This window comes from Wyeomyia smithii, chromosome 3 (assembly GCF_029784165.1).
Source record: "Wyeomyia smithii strain HCP4-BCI-WySm-NY-G18 chromosome 3, ASM2978416v1, whole genome shotgun sequence".
Taxonomy (NCBI): Eukaryota; Metazoa; Arthropoda; class Insecta; order Diptera; family Culicidae; genus Wyeomyia; species Wyeomyia smithii.
The window spans coordinates 58,767,822-58,789,607 of NC_073696.1; the positions used below are offsets into that span (position 1 = coordinate 58,767,822).

General features: G+C 38.2%; 2 protein-coding genes across 3 annotated transcripts; both read left to right on the forward strand.

Moving 5' to 3' along the window:
- The first annotated feature begins 8,656 nt into the window (after window positions 1–8,656).
- On the forward strand, window positions 8,657–10,823 carry LOC129727469 (lysophospholipid acyltransferase 7). The gene is made up of 4 exons (XM_055685333.1): window positions 8,657–9,084; window positions 9,146–9,602; window positions 9,667–9,878; window positions 9,940–10,823. The coding sequence occupies exons 1-4, from the start codon at window positions 8,876–8,878 to the stop codon at window positions 10,478–10,480; spliced, it is 1,419 nt and encodes a 472-aa protein (XP_055541308.1). The 5' UTR covers window positions 8,657–8,875; the 3' UTR covers window positions 10,481–10,823.
- A 1,359-nt stretch (window positions 10,824–12,182) lies between these two features.
- Window positions 12,183–16,808, forward strand: LOC129731223 (RING finger and CHY zinc finger domain-containing protein 1). Of its 2 annotated transcripts, none has more exons than XM_055691055.1 (8): window positions 12,183–12,338; window positions 12,782–13,779; window positions 14,136–14,297; window positions 14,353–14,511; window positions 14,566–14,688; window positions 14,748–14,903; window positions 14,965–15,085; window positions 15,146–16,808. In XM_055691055.1, exons 2-8 carry the CDS (start codon window positions 13,717–13,719, stop codon window positions 15,424–15,426), a joined length of 1,065 nt encoding a protein of 354 aa, XP_055547030.1. In that variant the 5' UTR covers window positions 12,183–12,338; window positions 12,782–13,716; the 3' UTR covers window positions 15,427–16,808. The 2 variants fall into 2 exon arrangements, with proteins under 2 accessions (XP_055547030.1, XP_055547031.1); XM_055691056.1 differs by having other exon boundaries at window positions 12,191–12,343.
- Window positions 16,809–21,786: the final 4,978 nt, after the last annotated feature.

Genomic DNA, 21,786 nt, shown 5'->3' on the forward strand with positions numbered 1-21,786 from the left:
TACTGAAACAAAATCATCAAAGAAAGCTACCATATATTTCTTTGCTCTAAGTTGTCTCTTGCAAGCTTGAGAATGTGTAACTTTTAATAGCGATGGTTTGCTAGGATTGAAAGCTTATAAATAGCACGTTCAGAAATGATACCCGAATGATTGTTATGCGATACGAGTTTTTCCATCCTTGCTGCCAGCTTCAATATATTTGTTTTGTGTGTGCAGAGGATAAGAATTTCTTCAAGGGTGAATGTAATAGCAAAAACACTTTGGTAATTTTCTCTTTTTGTATTTGTATATTTTATACATTTGTATATAAACAGTTGCGCGTGAACAAGATACTATACTTTTGTCACTTCTGTTACGGCAATCACACAGAATCCATTTCTACGATAAAATTTGTTATTTTAACGAATATCTTGAGTTCAATTCGATTAACGATAGCTACTCACGTTAAATCATATAAAATTATAAACTCAATTGATAAACGAATTCATTTGTTCAGTATATATTTCATCAATTGTCAATCGTGACTGGACGATGTTGTGGCTTGCGTGATCACGAGCCAAAAAGCTATTCGTGCTTTTTGTTTTCAAATGCTTATGGAATGCGAGAAACTGCTCAATTTGTATCGAACAGCTTTATATATAAGCTATATTCACAGAAAACAAACTAAAGCCTGTATTACACTCTTTGACCAATGGTCAAATATTTGACCTTCTGACATAATGGTAAAAATAATTTGACATCATGATTGTTGTTTGCCCTAGCAATATTGCCCCTTGCATGACTATTTAGACTTCTGTGATAATCATTCATTGCCCAATTTCTTATTTCGCTCAATCAATTTGACACCTCAGTAGCACAATGGCATTTTTATTTTTTAAAGCCTAAATCGGGTGCCCCGGCGAACCTGACCATATGCACAATAGTTCTGAAACCTGGCTTGCGACATATCAAACTTTAAGTTTTGCTAGAATGAGTCCTGGAAATAAATATAACCCCTCAAAATAAACCCCCACTCTGACAGGCAATTTCACATTTTTCTTTCGTACTTTGAAGTGCAAAAAATATGGTAATAGCATTAAGTGCAAAAAACGACAAATCATTAATCTGCATGTTATCTTAAGCGTCGAGCTGACCAAACTGCTACACCTTTTTCATATACAATCTTGATCAGCTCAACGATCGATGACGGAATATGCACGATAAATCGGTTCTGCTCATAGTGACAATTTAATGAGAATTTAAGTTATCAGATGGCAGCACTAACCGTCGGAAATCGGGTTCGCCACAGAAGGCAGAATCACGAAAGGCAGAATTATGAAAGGCAGAACTCTATGACCGTACACACAAGGCAGAATATTTCAAAAGGCAGAATTTCGAAGGGCACGAAAGGCAGAATCACTGGTAGCAAAACCTATTTCACGATAGCCAAGTGCGTGATGACAAATTGATGCGAATCCTGGTCACGGTATCAAAGCTGCTACTCTACCTTTATTATTTAATATTATTTGGTAACCAAACATAATTACTGGTCACAAGCAATGACCAATTTTGATGGGAAGGGCAAATCAAGCCTAATTATTAGATCAGAAACGCGCAAACTGGTTTGGCTCAGGTCCTAAAGAGTCTCACGGCATCGCGGAGAGTAATTTTTCGATGGTATGTATAACTTACACTAGTCTCAACGGATAGTTGATTATAATTAACATAAAACAATTCATGCGGCGAAGACGCATAATCGAGGGCAAGGAACCGAGGCGGCACAAAGCCGCCGTGGTTTCCGCGGTCCGAGCCGGCTGCCGACCCACCGTCGGAAGCGGCGGCCTCTCGCATACAAACAATTGATCTACTGATTTTCTAGGATTATTTAAACAGGTTTTCTTTCCCTTAGTTAAGTCCGAACGAGCGGTAGCGAGTAAGGACAGCATACACTCGGACAATAGAGTCGGCCAAAGGCCGCGAGTGTGTATTGTTAAAAAGAAAAAAGACCATTTTTTGATTCTGCCATTTGTGCTTTTTTTGATTCTGCCATTCGTTATTCTGCCTTATGAAATATTCTGCCTTTCGTAATTCTGCTTTTCGTGATTCTGCCTTTCGTGATTCTGCTTTTTGATTTTCTGCCTTTCGTAGGAGACCCTCGGAAATCGGTCGTGTTCAAAATGTATGAAAAATATGGAAGCTAGGTATCTTGTTCTAGTTATCTTTGGTAATACTGAGTATCGATACTTTCTCGATTGTCATTGTATCGATACCAGACCTCATGGTTTCAAGTATACTTTATTAATATATGAGCCGTTGAGAGCAAAAGTGGTACATGTGCCATTTTTACACTTTTTGCGTTTCATGCATAAATTGATGTAGACCGCAATTACGTACTAGAATATCCAAGAAGAACCGAGATCTAATTACCTAAACCAAAGTTATAGCCAAAACAATTTTTGGCAATTAACATATCCACCATTTCGTTGAGAGCAAAAGTGGTACATGTCCAGTCTGTGCATATGAGATGAATTGTAAGTCGAAGATCTTAGGATATAGAACAATCATGTCTTCAGCAAAGTTGGTCAAGTGATTGAGTACTTTCATATGAAGATCTATCTGTTTTGGAATTTTCTCACTACGTGGCGCTAGTGTACCCGTGACTATTTTGTAACAGAAAGAGTTCTATCTATTTCAGTATCAACTCGTATGCCAATTCAGAAGATGAATCTCTGAGGTCTGTGATATAGATATATATTTACACACTGGACCCAGGTTTGGCTTTAGGCAGGCCGCCGATAGCCGTCCGGAAGTTACAGAAATACCGTAATTGAGGTCAATTTTCTAAAGTGATTCTAGAGCTTCCTAATTTTTTCGAAACTGCTTCTCCGGGATTGACTAGAAACGAAATGGCCTCACCGAAAGATCCGGAACTAGCGTAAAATGCCAATTTTCAACAGTGTTCCTAAAGCTTCCTGTTTTTTTTTCGAGACCAATTCTAGAAGGAAAATGATTTTTTAACGAAATATGCTCCAAGATGACCACCACGTGAACCACTGGTACTACCATAAAAGAGATTAATTTTTAAGAACAGTCCCACTTCTTTCCTAAACCACTCCCAGACGAAAATAAATGATCTCATGACAGAATGTTACTCAATAGCCCTCCGAAAGATCCAGAATTACCGTAAACGAGATTAATTTTGAAAAACTGGTCCTAGTCCCATTTGGATATGGTGTATATTTTTCCAAGACTGTATCACATTTTCAGTTCACTCATTTGTCGCTCCTATAACTACATACACTGTCTGCTTTAATGAACAGGTCCTAGTATTTTCCGTGTTTTTTTTTCGAAACTATCATATGCAAAAATATACCATAATATTAAAGAAAAGCCGAGATCTGATAACTTATACCGGAGTTATATCCGAAATAATTTTAAGTGTTCCTCTTCTACGGTATTTCTGGATCCGGAGGGCAACCGGTAGTCTACCGAAAGTTGAACCTGGGTCCATCGTGTAGTTATTATCGACCAAATTATGCCACAAAGTGACAGAATTCCTTAACAAACAGATCATCATTCTATAGTACTCAATCACTTGAACAACTCTGCTGAAGACATGAATGTTCTATGTTTTAAGATTAGCGAGCAGATGCATCCTTCATGCTTAGACTGGACATGTACCACTTTTGCTCTCAACGTTTTCTGGTTGTCATTATTTTTCCCATAGAACAAAAGTGGTATATGTTTTTCCATTGAAGTTTGTGTAAGTTTCTCAACCAGAACTCGTTATGCTTTCATGTACCGTCTTTTGACACCTTTCCAGCAATGATTTAGTGCAGTTATGTTGGGAAAAATTGTTGAAAATAATTTACTATTTGAGTGTTTTCGTTTATCGCGTCTCCTGAAAAATTTACTTAATGGCACATGTACCATTTTGTTCTCAACGGCTCATATATAGGTATCAAGCCCTGACCATTGCTGGAGTGTTTTCTTATTAACCTACCGAGGTAGCAGCCATGATAGAGATTTTTTTTTTGTTTATATAAAAAATGTTCCTGTCAAGCGTTCCGATATCGCTAGTATCGATACCCACCACCCACACTGCGTAATCGTGTGTGAGATTCGACTGTGATAATCGTGTATTTCGGGGTAGTCCAATTTGGCATAAAAGTCGCAATACTCAGAGGGAGATATATGCGAAGAGAATAGATCATTTAACGAGACGTTTCGGAACTCAATTCATGAATGAAATTTTGACAGAAAGCTCGGAACCGCTGACATTAAGCACGTAAAAGCAACAACAATATCAGCAGGATCCGTGACCTGTCAGTTCGTAAAATGGTCTACACACTTAAATTTTTTGGCCGAATCTCGGTAATTTTTGCCGAGAACGGCACCACTGAGTGCTCGGTTAGAAAAAAAATGACAGCTGTCACATTTTTTCGAAAATCTCGGTTCAACCTAACTGAAGTTTCGGCACAAAATATTAACGAGCCGAAATATCAGTTAGGTGAACCGAGATTCACGAAAAAATGTGACAGCTGTCATTATTTTTTTAACCGAGCACTCAGTGGTGCCGTTCTCGGCAATAAATAACCGAGACCCGGCAAAAAATTTTAAGTGTGTATGTTGTGAGTCAAATTAACATGTCAAAATCCGAGCCAAACGAACAAGAAAGGTTACACATTGAGAGGTATTGCAATCAGGTACAATAAAGGATATATTTATTTTCACACGTTGTTCATGTTGTTTCTCTAAACAATAAATTGAGAATGCTCCAAAATTACTTTATCGCAGTGATTTTTAACTGGTGGTTCAGTAATGATCAATTGTGAAAGTGTATTAAATTAATAATAAACATAAAATTTAACAGCTTCACGGTTCTTGCGATGCACTTTATTATTCCCCAGGACTTCCATCGTCACCACCGGTTACACGAATCGAATGAAAAAGTCAGTCAACATAGCGCTTTGAGAAGAGATCTGGCACTTCTGAAGAGAAAATCTATCGTTTCGGCAACACAGTTTTTGTGCCGTTTGTTGCCAAGAACTAATATTGTGAGTTACACTGAAACTTATTCGCCGCGCTATAAACCGAAACTCTGAAACCAAATGCCCTTCTTGGTTGCCGAATCCATTTTATTTTCCTCGGGACACTGTAAGCAACAGCCAAAATTAAATCTACCTGTCTTGGCAACCCTTTCCAAAATCAAAACAAACTTCGATTCTGGCAGCACACTAGCGAACCTATACATTAGAGAAATGACAAGACACTCACCGTTAAGGCAACTGTCAACATCAAAACGGATAACGGCAATGCAAAATGATACAACTCGCCCGTTTTGGTGTTGACAGTTGCCTTAACGGTGAGTGTCTTGTCATTTCTCTAATGTATAGGTTCGCTACAGCACACTGAAGGCGGCGTAAGGGGTGCCATTTTTACAGATTACTCTAATATAGATTGATATCATAACGCTTAAAACAGAAACCACGAAGTGAGTATATGATCCAATAGATTTTCCTCTGGTGATTAGTAATCCTTTTTAGTCTCCACTGTCTCCAGCAGTGATTTCTTCAAGGATTTTTCCGATTCTTTAACAATGAAGGTTGATGCAAATAAAAACAGCATACATCTGGTAACGCGCGGCCTTTGATTCAAGCGCGGTGTTTGGATTAGGCCGCGTTCAGTTTTGGGCAAATCTCTTAATATACAGTTCTGTTTTTCACCATGCATAAGCGAATATCATTTTTTGAAATTCTTCACAAGGTACACAGTTTTGAAAGATTACACCGGTGATGTTTTGTTAAATTTAAGTGAACCAGTGTACAGGTTTAATGTTGGATTAAAATGTGTAAAGGTAGGTTAAGACTATTAGATATGTCGGTCTGATTTTGACAACTGCAGAAATCGAAAGTCCGCTCGATTTATCGTTCGACATACTTTGTCGAACTTGTTTGTTTGGCGGTGTTCACACTGCTTGCACAAATCGAAAGGAAGAGCTGTCGAACAAATTTTCAAAACGAAGCACTGCATTGATTGCATGGAAAATCAGATCAGCTTCAGTCTGCTCCTTTCTTTTCTCCATTTCAATATTCGCCAGCATACAAAAAAAAAACGAAAAAGATGTTTGATGGAAAGTCAAAACAAAAATATAAAAAAAACAAAGGTTGCTATGTTCTTGGAGTCGAACGAAAAAAAGAAACGTTCCTATTCCATTCGAAATATCGAACGACATGTCGAATCACAGTATCGAATAGGTGTAAACGTAAACCAACATTGCATTCGATATATTTTCGAGCAATCAGCTCGAATCAGATGAAAAAATTAGGTAGTCTAAACATACCTTAAGTAAAACTTCGGAAAAACACATATTCTTTATTACGCTCAATTACAACACTTTTCATCCACTCCTAACATTACCACCTTGTTCATTTACATTGCTCGATTGGTACCCTCGTTTGACACTGATTTGGTTCCTTTGGTTTCATCTTTGCGGGACTTTTATTATAAACATAGACTCTGTTTGCCACATGTAAAAATTGGAGAGTGACAAACAGTTATCTTTGACCAAATTTTTATCTGTCAAAAAGTGACAAATATTTGACGCTTGGTCAAAGAGTGTAAACCAGCCATTGGCGCTGACGACTATTGGTTTGGTTTTTACTTGCGAAAGTGAAGGAGGGAAATATTTTTGCCTTTGTTTTCACACATAAATTGACAATTGCATATGATAGTTCGCGTAGGTGCGAACAGCCCTAAAAATCTCTTTTACTTGTGTCAGGGCCAATAAGATTATTTAGTCCCTAGATAAGTAATGTCGCTAGGTGCCCTGTGTTCGAGCAGGGCTGCCAAGTATACAGATTTTTCTGTATTATACAGCTTTCCTGACTACGATACAGAAATTATACAGAATACAGAATTGGGTTGTTTAGCAATATCAGTTTTTTATATCATCTGAAAGATCTGCATTTTCTAAGTAAAACGTTATATAAAAAAATTACTATCGTTGTCCTTCGCTTTTTAAATCACGATTTTAAACTGCTCGGAATCGCTACAATGACGGTTCGCCCATATACCAACTGTCATTGTAGCGATTTAGAGCGAATTTTTATCCTTCATTTAAAAATCGAAGAATAATGATATAAAGTTTTAGAAAATCACGTTTTGCTCAGAAAATTACACTCTTTCAGATGATATATTAAATTCGGAAATCCGTGAATAGCTAAACAACTCAATTCATACAGAATTTTGATTTAAAACACGGATTTGTACAGAATTTCAGCAATCGAATTTTTTAAGTTTCGGTTTAAAATTGTGATGTATTAAAAAATGTTCGAACTAAAGAACTGCTACCTCTGCCTCACAAACATTTCATCCGAACATCAGTTCTCAGTTTTCCAAATGCGTTTCCCACATAGCCGCCAAACTGGCCGATTCGCTTAAGGTAATCCACGGATGACGTTTCATTGCTTGTACGTTTGTTATTGCTGCTGTTTTTCAAGTTGCAAAACCAAAATACAACCGAACACGAAATTTTTTAATGTCGGAGAAAAAAATTACTTATCGTCAAGACAGGACGAGGAAAAGTTTTTCTAAATCTAAATCACACCCTCAGCCCGTTTCCACATCACATTTTTCGCATTTTCGAAAAAAATCACATACATTGCCTACTTTACAACTTAAATAATATTCTATTGTTGTTTGAAGGATTGCCATTTGCAATACTAGACCAACCGATCGGACAACGTTTGTATTCCACGCTTCTCGATCCGGATGGCATCCAAGTTGCGATCTCTTGAACAAACCTGATCGCAACTGTCTCGTGGATTACCTTATCCACAGTACGGAGTGTTGTTGCGAATAATTTTGTGTGAGAGAAAAAGAGAGCCATATTTTTGCTTTGTTTTCTCGGTTTCCACAAGCAGTCTGACTGTTCCGAATAAGAATTTTTATAGGTGCGAACGAACTTTAAAATCTGTTTCTTCGTCCAAAGTGGAATATTTGCAGCTGATTGTATTTATATTGTATTTGCGTTGACGACAACCAACGCTCTTCTTTTGCCGACAATCACGCTCTTTTTTTACCCTTATGCTTCTGTTTGATTTCTGCTGGGCGTCTGGCATTTAGCTAAGCGGGAAATTGCTTTCCTTTGATTCTGGACATCTGACATTTGGTTAAGTGGAAAAACTTTGAAACAAAAATACCTGATTCGATTGCTTTCATAGAAAAATAAAACCCGGCTATTAACAAGAGTTCTCTTTAAAGAATTTTACCCAACTTTTTACGGTTTCAGGCGAGGTTTAAGGTCGGATTTTAAGCTCAGTAACCCCAAACCCGAGCACTTGAAGGCACACGAACAAGATACAGAAAAATACAGATATTTTACGGGTACATACAGAGTTTTCAAAATAAAATCTGGCAGCTCTGCACGAGCCTGACAGTTTTGCTGTCAGCAGGTTTTAAATGTGTTTGGCATCTGTGGCATTCACGTTTCTCACTGCGGCTACTTTAGCGAACCTATACATTAGAGAAATGACAAGACACTCACCGTTAAGGCAACTGTCAACATCAAAACGGATAACGGCAATGCAAAATGATACAACTCGCCCGTTTTGGTGTTGACAGTTGCCTTAACGGTGAGTGTCTTGTCATTTCTCTAATGTATAGGTTCGCTAGGCTACGTAGTTCATAATATTTTTGCATCATCAGCTGTGTTTGCAGTTGAAAAGTTGCAAGCTTTTAATAAGTCGCTTATTAAAGTTAGGCGCGCTCGAGTAAGTTCAATAAGTGATATGTCGAACATTTGAAATATTCTAACTACACTAGCGGTACCGTGAGCCTGTAGTGTAATTCCGAGTACGGTTGGGGGTCAAGGATTAAACGACCTCTTTTCACCATGAAGGACGACATCATCTACTTGGTTTTGTTGGGATTATGTATTGCGTTTGGTCAATTCTATCGGAAATTCCGTGATCCAGAGCAAAAGAAATGGGTTGGAACTGCTGTGGGATTGCTTATTGTGTTCTCCACCTCGGGTTTCCATACCTTACATATGCTGTTTTGCTATCTGGTGTGCGGGCTTATCACGATCTATTTTAATCGCAAGTAAGTTCAACTGGTTTTCAAAGGAAATAAAAATACTAATCTTTTTTTCTTTCTTCCGAAGAGCTTGTCATTTAGTAAGCTTCGGATTTATGTTTGGCTATCTGTTCTTGTTCCGCTCGCTCACATTTCTGGGATTCGAAGCTCCTCCCGGTCATAGTAACATGATCCAAATGATTTTAACCTTAAAACTAGTGGGTTTAGCTTTCGAAGTCAATGCCGCCGCTACCAAATCAGCAGAAATCGGACAAGCCAAAAAAGACGAAGCCGGGGAGACGGTGGCTTTGAGCGAAAACGAAAAAGCTCTCTTGAAGTTGGACATGCTGGATGTTTTTCATTACTCTTTTAATTACGTTGGAGTACTGACTGGACCATACTATACCTTCAAAACATTTCGCGATACCATATATCTTCCATTTAGCTACAACGCAAACTGCATAGAGGCCACTGTTGATAAACTAAAGGTTATTCCCTTGTACGCGGGGTTATTTTTGCTTATCTCCCACATTTGGCCATTGAATGTAAGCAATCGTCTGCATGATAGGAAATCGTAGAAATGCTGGTAACATTTTTTTTTCTTTTCAGTATGCAACAAGCAGTGAATTCTACGAGCAACGTTCTTTCATTTATAGGCTAATGTATGTTTGGCCCACATTCTTCATTTTCCGTATGCGCATATACACTGGAATTATGTTGAGTGAATGTGTTTGCACTATGGCTGGATTAGGTGCTTATCCCAAAAGTTGCGAAAATAAATGTGGTCATGGTCCAAGTAAGGATTATTCCAGTTTAACAAGGTGAGGGAAACAATTTGCGAGGCTCAGTAATGTTCGTTTATAGAGATTTTTTTTCTTTTAGCAACCCTGAAGGCATAGAATATGATTTCGAAACAGTGCGCAACATTGATGTGGTTAACACAGAAAAATGCTGGACTTTCCGGGAGGCTATGAAGTACTGGAATATGTGCGTACAATACTGGATGGCCATGTATGTGTACAAGCGTTTTCCAAGCAAAAAATATCGAACGATTGCCACCCTGGCAGTGTCCGCTATTTGGCATGGCGTCTACGCTGGCTACTACTTTTGTATTTGCGGTGCTCCCTTCTATCTTCCGATCGAGGATTTGTACTTCAAGCTGTTCATCAAGGATGCTACCGGTACCAAACGGCAGGTGTTGAACGTGATTTGCTGGATCTCGAAATTTTTCGCCTTCTCCTACATGGGCATTGCATTTTTGCTATTGACGATTGATAAAATCTGGTTCTATTATGGATCAGTGTATCATTTCCCTTACATCATGTGGCTAGCAATGTACTTAGTGGGGATGGTTATTGCCAAAGATAGGAAAGCCAAAGCAAAACGAGCGGAGAAGAAGCAACAGCAAGAGGCGACCAAATAGATAAGTTGTAACCAGTCGAATTTGAAGATTTAACTCACACACTAACATTCAGCAAAGATGTTTATTAGATTGAAGCAATCTAACGTAGAAATAAAGCTTGATCATGAAGAGGTAGGTTGGCATGATACTAATTAGTTTGATATGCTCTGCGTTTATTAGTTTTTCTGGAATAGTGTTACGTCCTCTAAAGTTTTTACTTAGCGAGTTAGAATTTGCTTGTTTCGTAAATCAAACATAATCTAGAAGAAATGAAACTTTAGGGATAATCAGTGAATATTCGCAAATTTAATTTTAAAAATTTGCTCTAGACGTCGAATAAACAAATAAAAAACATGAACATTGATTTCACTGGAAAAATTGCATAATTTCTGAAATCCTTCCTTTTTCAAAAACCACGTAAAACGAGCTGCGTAGAGAACGACTTTAGTGGATACTGTCAAAATTGTGCGTGTGGTGACAGCGGTTGCTCAAATATCTTTGCCCACATAAAACAATAGAATTTAAGTCGAAGAATATACATCTATTCTTAGAAATTGTTTGAACACTCATAAAAAAAATTTTAATCTTACAATTTTTCTTTGAAAAGTAGTTGAACTATAGAAGTGAAATGCAGTTTGTTAAAAATTATATATTTTTAAATTTTGAATTTTCCAATAAATTCAATCAGCCGGATTTAGGTAAAGTCCAAGAGAGATCATAGTTTTAACATTGCTCATTGCAACTTTAACTCTAGGCCTTTAGATTTAGGCGGTGCTGGTGTGCCAAGGTCCCCGCACTTTAGGGGCCCTAAAAGTAAAGGCCCAAGCACAATGGGTACGTTTGCGTTGCGTTGACTTACTGTCAAATTGCCGCAAACGCAGCCGCAACGTAACAATTGTGTTTAGACCTTAAGTTTCTCTTCTCACACTAATCATTTGCTGTGAAATCTTCATGAGTGAAGTTAGCTGCTGGCAGCGATTTATCTTGTCTTCTCGAAGCAATATGTAGCACGATGTTCGGCGCGTGAAACAATTATTTTACTTCTGGAATTATTTTCAATAACTTTTATCCAACACTAACTTTCTGGAAATATGGCACTGAATCGATTCAAAATAATTTAACTGTCTCTGGATATCATTTCAATTACGGAAATAACCATGTTGAAAATCGGAAGTCATCATCTTGAATTTCAAAATCGTGTCTGGAGTTGATTTCAAAACACCCATATTGGATGGCATCTCAATTTCAGTTCTAACTGATTAAAATCTTCGTTGAAATCAAGGCACGACATTTTCACAATATTCAACATCAGAAAATCACAATTTTAAAAATTGATTGCTGCGAAATCGAAAGAAATTCATTGAAAACTAACTAAGCTTTCAAAATTTTTCAAACGTTCTCACATGTTCCAATTTTAGAATTCAATTTTACACCATCTCGCAGAAGACTCTTGAATGACGTGGCTCTACTTCAAGATAAAAAAGACGATTACCGACCTCACAAAATAGTATACTAAATACTTGAAAATATTCCAAAAACCTCGAAATGCTTGAAAACATATCAAAAAGCGAGCTTGTTCGTTTGTGTGTAGCGGCAATCTTTACTCCGTAGTGAATTAGGGTACCTTATTAGATGTTCTTTGATACTGCAACTTGCAATGCTCGCACTGACAGCATAACATACTGCCTGCTTTTTGAGAGCTATGCACTTTCATTCATTCGGGTATTCAGCACTCAGTCTCAGTCAGCAGCATTGGGACGGCCACAGGAGTACTCTCGGTCCTTCGGTGATTGTTTTTTGTAACGTGCAATGTTGTATTTATTGTCGCGTTGCCATTTAGTTGCATAAATGTGTTCCGAGTGCAGTTGAAACTATTGTGGTACGGTAATATTATTGGTTTTGTTTCGAAAAGAATAGAAATATTACAAGCATTTACACATTAAGCCTTCCGAAATGGTTACTAGAAAGTGAAAATTTTTACGTTCGTTCATCAGTATAAGCACTAGGCTAGCGCATTGTGTGTATGTGTGCTATGTTTTTCAGCGGAAATAATTGACATTTTGCGAATGAGCAGTGTTGTCGATTCATGAGTATAATTTTATTTATGATAAAAGAATTCCTGTAATTATAAAAAAGAATAATGATGAAGACTTTTCGATTCGAAATAGTTGTTGTATTATGATTTGATTTTTGTGTCAAAATATAATAAAAATAAAACAGAGTACATGTAACCTTAAGCTTAATGATTTTGCATGCTGGCATGTGATACGTAACTAAATTGTACCATTTAATTGAACATTGTTCTGTACCTTCAACTTACAGACACTATGCGCTGGTGATTCTGTTTACACTGCCACGGACCTCTCAAAAGCGGCTGTCTGCCTACAGCAGCTGAAAAGACGAGGCGTACTGCGATCAGACGGAGTGCAGCTCATTTTCAACCGCGGAGTTCACTCACATCCTCCAAGCAGCCAGCCGAGAGCAGCTGAAAGTCGGATGAAAGCAAAGCGTATCGCAAAATACCTCGACTAACAGAAAGTGCAAGCAAGCAACGCAGAAGAGCTACGAAAACAGAGAAAGAAGAGACAAACAGCAATACAGAGACAGTTCAGCAAGCAATTTCACTTTCTATTTTTTAAACTTTTATTTTTTACGACACAGTTGCATGAACTGTCTGCAAGTTTTTGCTTCTATACCGGAATTTGTTAGTGCTCTTGGTACGCAAGTAATCGAAAGGCTTGTTTGAGGTCCTTCTAGTGTTTACCTATATGAAATATCTATGTTCTACGTGTTTGTTTGTCCATATGATGCTTTCAACAATTGGCAATCATCACCGTAGTAGTTGCTGATCTGAAAAAAAAAGTCAGAGTGAAAGGTACAGCAGCCGAGATTGTAGTGAGAATCACAGTTTGTGGCGAGGAATCGATCGGAGTTCGAATATTTTCAGCAAGCAATAATTTGCGATTTTAATACTTGTAAATGAATGATGACGACCCATGTCAAGAACCAGAACTGATGCTGAATTCGACCTGTCACTAAGAACTTTTGAACCGTACGCGATGATTGTTGTCCTCAGAAACCTGTTTTGAGGGTCGACTGAAGAAGATTTTTTTTCGTCGGTAATTCAGCTGAATGTGTTTTGCTTGTGTCATGTCCCAGCAGTGACGAATTGTTGCGACGTGGAAAAAAGCAATCGGAAGTGTTACCGGCGGGAAGCAATTGGCACTGAACTGAGCAATCTGTCGCAGTCAATCCAAATGGCGGATAAAGAGGAGAAACGTGTAGGATGTGCACACTATAAGCGACGAGCGAAATTTGTGGTAAGTTTATGTAAGGTAGATTTTATGAACTGCAGAGTTATTCGAACAGAAATCTTTAAGCAGTAAACGTATCGTTGCGAAATTATTGGATAAATCATGTATTCAAAGACTGTGTTAACAATTACAGTTTTGAGTTCCAGTTTGTTATTAATTTCTAAGAAGGCAAAGTATTTCATTCAATCAAAATAAGTATAATGATAGTAAGTTGAAATGTAAGCCCACGGTTGGAAGGTTTGTTTATTGTAGTGTTTCCAGTCGTGCACGATACTGAAAACAATCGTCGTTTTGATTACTATCATATCATATCTTACGTGCGACAGTCATGTATACTTTTTACTGTTTTGGTTAACACGCAGACACCCTGCTGCAACAAGTTCTACATGTGTCGGTACTGTCACGATGAGAACGAGACACACTTCTTCAACCGGAAGACGGTAACTGAACTAATATGCACCGAGTGCAACACGAGGCAGCGGGTGCAAGCGGAGTGTGAAAAGTGCGGCGTCAGATTCGGGCGGGTAAGCTGTTCGTAGCTGTCGTTCTAATTTATGCTTAAGAACGTTCTTCTTGCAGTACACATGCCTAGTATGCAATTTATTCGACGACGAAGATCGTAACCAGTATCACTGTGATGGATGCGGTATCTGTCGAGTTGGTGGACGAGGACGTTTCTTTCACTGTGAGGTGTGCAATATGTGTCTTCCAGTGCAATTAAAAGTGGAAGGACATAGGGTAAATAACTTCTGTTTTTTAAGTGATACTTAATGATTGACAAAATCTTTGCAGTGCGTTGAAAATGTGTCCCGGTCTAATTGTCCAGTGTGTCTAGATGACATTCATACCTCACGAATCCCCTGCCATATTCCCGATTGCGGACATTTACTACATCGAACTTGTTTCGAGGAACTGGTAATAATGATATCTGTGATTCTGTAAAAAATGCTACCATCATTGAATTATGTTTGCAGCTTTCTTCAGGACATTACGCTTGCCCAACTTGTCAGACCTCCATGATGGACATGAACCAGCTTTGGGAATACTTGGATTCAGAAGTAGCTGCAACACCAATGCCAAAGGAATATGAAAACTACTTCGTAGATATTCTCTGTAAGGACTGTCATCAGGTGAGTTTTACCCCTATTTTTACGCAAATCTCAACTCAAAAATTTTACTAAACCATTCCAGGAATCAACGGTCAAATTTCATGTTGTTGGACTAAAGTGTAGTAAATGTGGCGCCTACAATACTTGCCGAACGAAAACAAAAAGTTTGGACTCCTCCGCGAAATGTACAAACAGCAACAAGGGTATTTGCATACCAGATTGCTCATTTTCTACACCAATACATTTTGTTTTCTGTCCCGTAGGCACATCTCGAGCGATTAACGGTGAGAGTAGCGGCGCAACGTCTAGTTCTTCCTCGTCCACTGCGACAGTATCGACTCCTACAGCAGCAGATATCGCTACGAGCTCGAGTAGCAGCAGTACCACGCCGGTGGCTTCGACTTCTACTGCAGGCGCGGCTAATTCTAGCATGGCTGTTCCCAGTACGGCTTCGGCATCCGGTGGCAGTGGCTCGAGCTCCTCTACAAACAACTGCGTGGAACATTCCTCGTATAACAGCAGCAACGGCAATCACGAAGCTTAGGAAAAGTCTCGAATGGCATGCTTTCTTTTTGTGTTTCACCAGAATCCACTTGACAAATTCTCATAGTGACAATGGCATATGCGAGGCGCAGGGAATGATCATTCCACCTGCTGTTACTTTCTGTTGTTTTCTGTGTAATTACCCTATATTAGAATTTCTTGCTTGGGAAGTAACGTAACATTGGACAATAGCGCTCAAAATTGCATATTTGGGGTCAAGGATGCATCACTTGGAACAGGACATTTACCCCACCAAGATTCGTTTTACTACGAGGGTAATTTAATTTGTATTGTTTCATTTGTGTACATATGAACTTAGTACATTTTACAAATGATTATATTTTATGTATGTTTTATAGGCTTTCTTGTTATGATAATGACGAACATATTTTGAACGATTTTTGTAATACAGGTTTATTTTTTATTGCGTAATAGGTATTATAATCTTTTCGTGGCTCTAAAATTGTACCCTTGCTTTCTATGTTTAAAACTGTTTGACTCGTACTTCAGAAATACTTTGTTTTTTTTTTTTTCTCGAGGTTTTCTCCCTATTTACGACACTATCTAAGACAGCCAGGGAAACCCAGCATCTCATCCCATGTGTTCGCTACATTCTGTTTCCATTTTCGGTAACTTAGTTAATTTGTATGTGATAACTTTTTTTTTGTATCAGTAGTTAGTTATAGGCATAACCCCCGAAACCTGAGTATGTAAAGTGAAAATAAGATTTATTGAGTGTCAATGAAAAATATGTTCTCGTCAGTAATTATACTTAACAAATAAAACCACCCCGTAATCGCTAAAAGATGGAATCTCTGGATACATGATGGTATGAGCTCTGACCACTAAATAGAACGCAGAAAAATTAAATTAATGTTATTCGATTTAGCCGATACGGTAAAAAATCTCTTAGGTGTTGATTTTGACAGCGAATAACAGCATTGAAATTCAAAATTATACACTACACATATTTTTGAATGTTCTTCAGAACGTTTGAAACGATGACAGCGTTAATTGCGCGTAGTTAGGTAACCGTACTGCATAAGTAGTTGAGCAGCTTAGTTGTGTCAAGCAAAATTTGGGATTGGATCATAGTCGGTGGGCTAACGGACAGTGCATAAAACTGTCTTTCATGTACAGCTCGGAATTTTTTGAAGGTAACTCGCAAGCTTTGGACTCAGTTCAGGGCAGTTTTGTTATTGCTTTGCGTTAGATGACCGAATGATCCCAGAACTAAGCGATCGTGTAGATTCTTCCAAGAATCATATTAAGCCTAGAGGATTAACGAATAAACATGAGTAGAGAAATTCTGTTTAGATTACATTCAGCTAAGACAGTGTTCAGCATTTTTGCTCGAATAAAGGTGTTACATAACTAAACAGATCAGGTGTTATGTTTTGATTTCTTTGTTTCATAATTGCAAGAGTTCAACTATCGAGTCTCATTAGTCAGCAGTGTTTTGTGCTAAGTAATATAATTTTTTAATAACGTATTTGTTCAGCGTCGAAGTGTTGAATATATTAATTCAATTATTCGAACAAATACATGAATATCGAATAGTTCAAAATATTCCTGAATTGTAATGCACATTAATTCTGAAGGCTTATTACAGGTAAACCTAACGATATTGTTAAACTTAACCTTCTCGTGGTTGATAAAATGTTTAACACTCTTGTCTGGGCGATTAGTTTTCTTGCTTCCTAAAAAGTTTCAAGACTCGTAATTAGCGTTTATTGGTCTCTAAAAAAGTTTCACCGATTCTCCCATCTCTGGTTAAGAATGAAATGTTTTTTGGGGTTATTCAATGGTTTTTGGGGTAACTTGACTGGTGACAGCTGAGTGACGGACGAGCTACTCGTCCAAAATCCAGCCGACTCGCCGACTGCAATACCAAAATTGATCAGACGTGTAACTCGCTGATCGGATACGAACTCCGGTAGGAGCTATGGTCATATCCTAACTGAGCAGCGTTTCCGTACGCGTCTGTTTTTCCCACATATAGCGGTGTATTCGGATGGTGATAGAAAAAAACTAAGACAGATAATTGTGGTTGATAAATTTCCCTAAGAAGGTAATTATACTAACTTACTTGCGAAAAAAATCTACGCCCTTGCGGTCTGCCGGCAGTTAACCGGAACATTCGCCTTAGCGACGAAAACATGCGTGTAGGCAAGCTTTTGAGTTTTTTTCTTCTTTTTATTTATCAATTACTTCTAAGTTTTCGCGACAGAATTGTTGGAGTAGATCTTACGCTTCAGGTTTGCCCAGAAATTCTCGATGGGGCGTAGGCGGGGAACTTTGAATAGGTTCGCCGACTTGGGTACCACATCAGCCGCTCCATCTCCATCGATTGCTTCGAGTAGTGGCTCGACACCAGATCCGGTTAGAACAGTGTCTTCGCCTTTATGGTATTTCTGGATGAACGACGCAACTTCTGACAGGCACTTCGTAAAATAAATTTCCCCGTTCACGGCCAGTCCGGAGCGAAAGAAGAGAATATCTTTCGTCTAACAATCAAATGTCCATCGGTAGCTCTAGCTTGTCTTTGTTTCGATGCAACTCGCTCACAAGCCAAGCTACTAGATTCACGGATTCGGTCGTTTTCTTCGTTTCTCCCTTCACCCGTTTCGATACCACGATAATATCGAAGTATCAATACTTTTATTGCCATATCCAGCTTCCCACGGCATACCTATGGAAGCAATCAAAAAGAAGCCCTACGCAAGTAGCTAGCGTTAAGGGGTAATATCTACCAAAAAAATTTTTTTTCGCCATTTTTTATTTGCCTAAATCATGCTTAAACTATCCAAAAATCAAAGTTTACATCGCCCAAGTACAGATCTAAACTCAAAGTTCGTTTAAATCAATTTTCATCGAACAACTTTTATACTCCAAAATCACATGCTCGCGATGCTCGTTTTTCTTTTTATTTCGAGGCTTTGTAAACTAGCAGAAGTTACCTACGACCGTTATCGTGTGTCAAATTTGAAGTATAGAGGTCTCTGTATCAAGTTTCGAACGTTATAGCGTCTCTACAGAACGTGTTTACTCACAATTTCCCTTTGTTTAGTCGATCAGCCGTTCTCGTTGTGTACATTCTTTGTTTGAGTTTTTCTATACTTTTTAACTGTGAGTTATATTCAAAAAAACTTAAATATGAGTGACAAATTTGAGTTTTGCGTGGGATCGGGCGCCAACTGTGTCAAAGTCGCTGAGCATCGCATGTCTGATATCGCGAAAGAGGCTAGGCGCAGCCATACATCAGATGACAAAAAAGAAGCAGTGGAAAATAAAACCCAGGAAGGACAACTTTACGACGTAGGGATAGCTGACTAAAGGTAAAAAAATTATTAGGGGCTTTATTATTGCGATTCTTAAGATTTATAGCATTTTGAAACTTTAAACGCGTTTTTCTCAAAACCATGTTTTCAAAATCGGCGAGCAGTGGAACTGAAAAACTTTACATTCGATTGACTTGAAATTTTAACTGTAGCTTCTTCATCAGATTATCTAGTGAAGTACACACGATTTTAGCGATTGATTAACAACAACTAAAGTTATGAACAATCAAAGTCGTTTTTTTTGTCGAAACAGAACTTTTTTTTTTCAAACCGTTGCCATTTTGCGAAGAAAAATTCTAAAAATATAATTATGTGTACTTCCCCGTCCCCGTGGTTCTGTGGTTAGCGATGTCGGTCAGCTAGCTCTCCCACACGGTTGTGATATCGGGTTCGATTCCCGATCGAGTCGAGGATCTTTTCGAGCTGAATATTTTCTCGACTCAGCACTGGGGCACGGTGTATCGTTGTACTTATGCTACACATGCAAAATGTGCCAAAAACAATATCGATAACGAACTTTCCTAACTAATCTATTTGATCGAGACCGCTATTAGCCCCAAGGCTAAGCGTGCGATATTGTTTTTGTGTACTTCACTAGCGACACTTATGTAGATAATGGTGCTTATTACGGGAATCACTTCACGGTGAAATCAGAGTGAAGTGAACAAAATCCTATTACGGGACTCACGTAAGTCAGAAAAACGTCGCGAAGTCACATCTGCCGTGGAATCTGGGTTATTATGAGTGTCATATCAGTGAAGTGAGAATGGAAAAAGCGACGTTTCGCGTGGAATTATTTCACGACCATTTTGAACGGTGAAATGATTCCACGAAGATGCCATAAGTATTAAAGTTGATTGATTTTTGATATAATGGTAAATATTGGATTTATTCTTCAGTAACGAAACGAATCCGAATTTGATCCGTGCCCTGAAGCGGTAAAAATGCAAACTAGTTCAGGAAATTTTCGATACCGAAAAAAACTTTTTTTTCGATGCTGAATGTCTTAGAAATGCAGAACACGTCAAGATTCGGTGTTATCTAAAAAAAAAAAAATAAAAAATCTGGGACTTAGAGATTTTTGAGCTGGGAAACAATCTCATTTCACTTGTCCTATTCTCAATTTCACTTCACTGTCAATCTCACTACACGGTGGTGATTTTTGTCACCTCACTTGAGGTGAAATCGGGAATAGGTCTAAAAAAGTGAAGTGAGCGAAAAAATTCATGAAAAATCCTAGCTCTTTTGAGCATTTGGTAGATATAACCCCTTAAACCAGGGGCCTATAAACGTCAACATTTTGCCTACCAATCATAAATTCATCACGGCAGTAATATTTCATTTCAAATGCTCACAAAACTTATCTTATTCACTGAAAGGGACCGTTCCTAAACCACGTGGTCATATTTTGATCACTTTTTATACCCCCCGTACCCCCCCGTGGTCTTTCGTGGACTTTTTGATATAATTTGTACCGGAAAAAGTTGTCCTGATTACCCCGATAACCCCGACCAAATGGTAACCCTAGCTAAGTTGGCCATGGACTGGTACGAATCGGAAAACGTGATAATTGTTCCCAAGAACATATAATCTCCAAAATTATCCAGAAATTCGTCCCACTGAAGGACGTTAGAGAAAAATTCGAGAACTTGCTAATAAATAACATCAAAAATGAACTGTTGGAAAACAGTATTGAGAAGCCATATTTAGGTGGAGCATTTGATAGAACTAAAAAATATTCATTTTTAACGATTTAAACTGATGGTGTTTTCTTTCTTTCTGGGATGTTCAATATTACTTTCTGGGAAGGTCTTAATCTCATGTTGCATATGGGTATTCATATCGAGCTCGTTTACAAATACCCAGCCGTAAAAATACTTACCTCTTTCAACGAGTAATGGAAGATATAAAGTTTACAGCTGGGTATTTGTATACGAACTCGACGTGAAGTACCCTATAGATTCTTTATTGCTATATTTGTATTGTTCGTGTAGTGAATAACAGTAATTAACGATTAGCTGAAATTACACTAGACTATATATAGCGATTAGCGACGCCTAGTTCCTTTGACTCGTACCAATGCTTGGCTCAATGGAACTACAAAAAGTATCGTTCGGGAGATTGAGCTTCAGAAAAATAATGTTTTGAAATGAGCTTTAAGAAGAATTTCAACCATATTATATGTTGAATAATCTATACTTGAAACTAATTTTTATTCAACTATCATTTAAGGGTTCGACTTATTGGATCGGATCAGTTCCATCCCCTTTTGTAATTAATTTTTTTGTCTTTTAGCCAGTGCACGGTGACGCCACGCATCTGAGCTTGACAAATATTGGTAACTTTGTTTACCTTAAGGCGATGCAGTTTAGTCACATACATAAGACATACGTAACACTCAGGAAGGAATCTTCTAAAAAAGTTGGTACAAAATGAACTACTACCACCCTTTGAATAATAAGCTTGACAAATATTGGTAACTCTGCTTACCTTAGGCCGATCTATTTTAGTTAGTCAATTATAGAAGACCATTTCAATTGTGACCAAAATGACCTGTTGTGCGTGAGATGCCAGTACACTTAGAACAATTATAAAAAGACCATTTCACGAACTGACAGGTGTCACGGATCTTGCTGATTTTGATGTTGCTTTAACGTGCGTTATGTCAGCGGTTCCGAGTTTTCTGTCAAAATTTCACTCATTAATTGAGTACACAAACGTCTTGTAAAATCAGGCCCGTAGCTACTGGGGGGGCTTGGGGGCTTAGTCCCCCACAAAATTCTGCACCAGTGTCAAAATTTAGGAGGGGGCAACGCCCCCCCCTGCCCCCCTTTGGCTACGCCTATGAGAACGGAGTACCTACGGCTCTGTGTAAAATGGTCTCTTGAGTAGTTACCATTGACAACAAAGAACAAAGTTACCATTGACTGTCAGAAAAATTAGGTTAAAGAGATTAGGTGAGATGGTCTATAAGTCATTTTTCGGATTGTTGATGAATTCAGAAAATATGCACAGAAAAA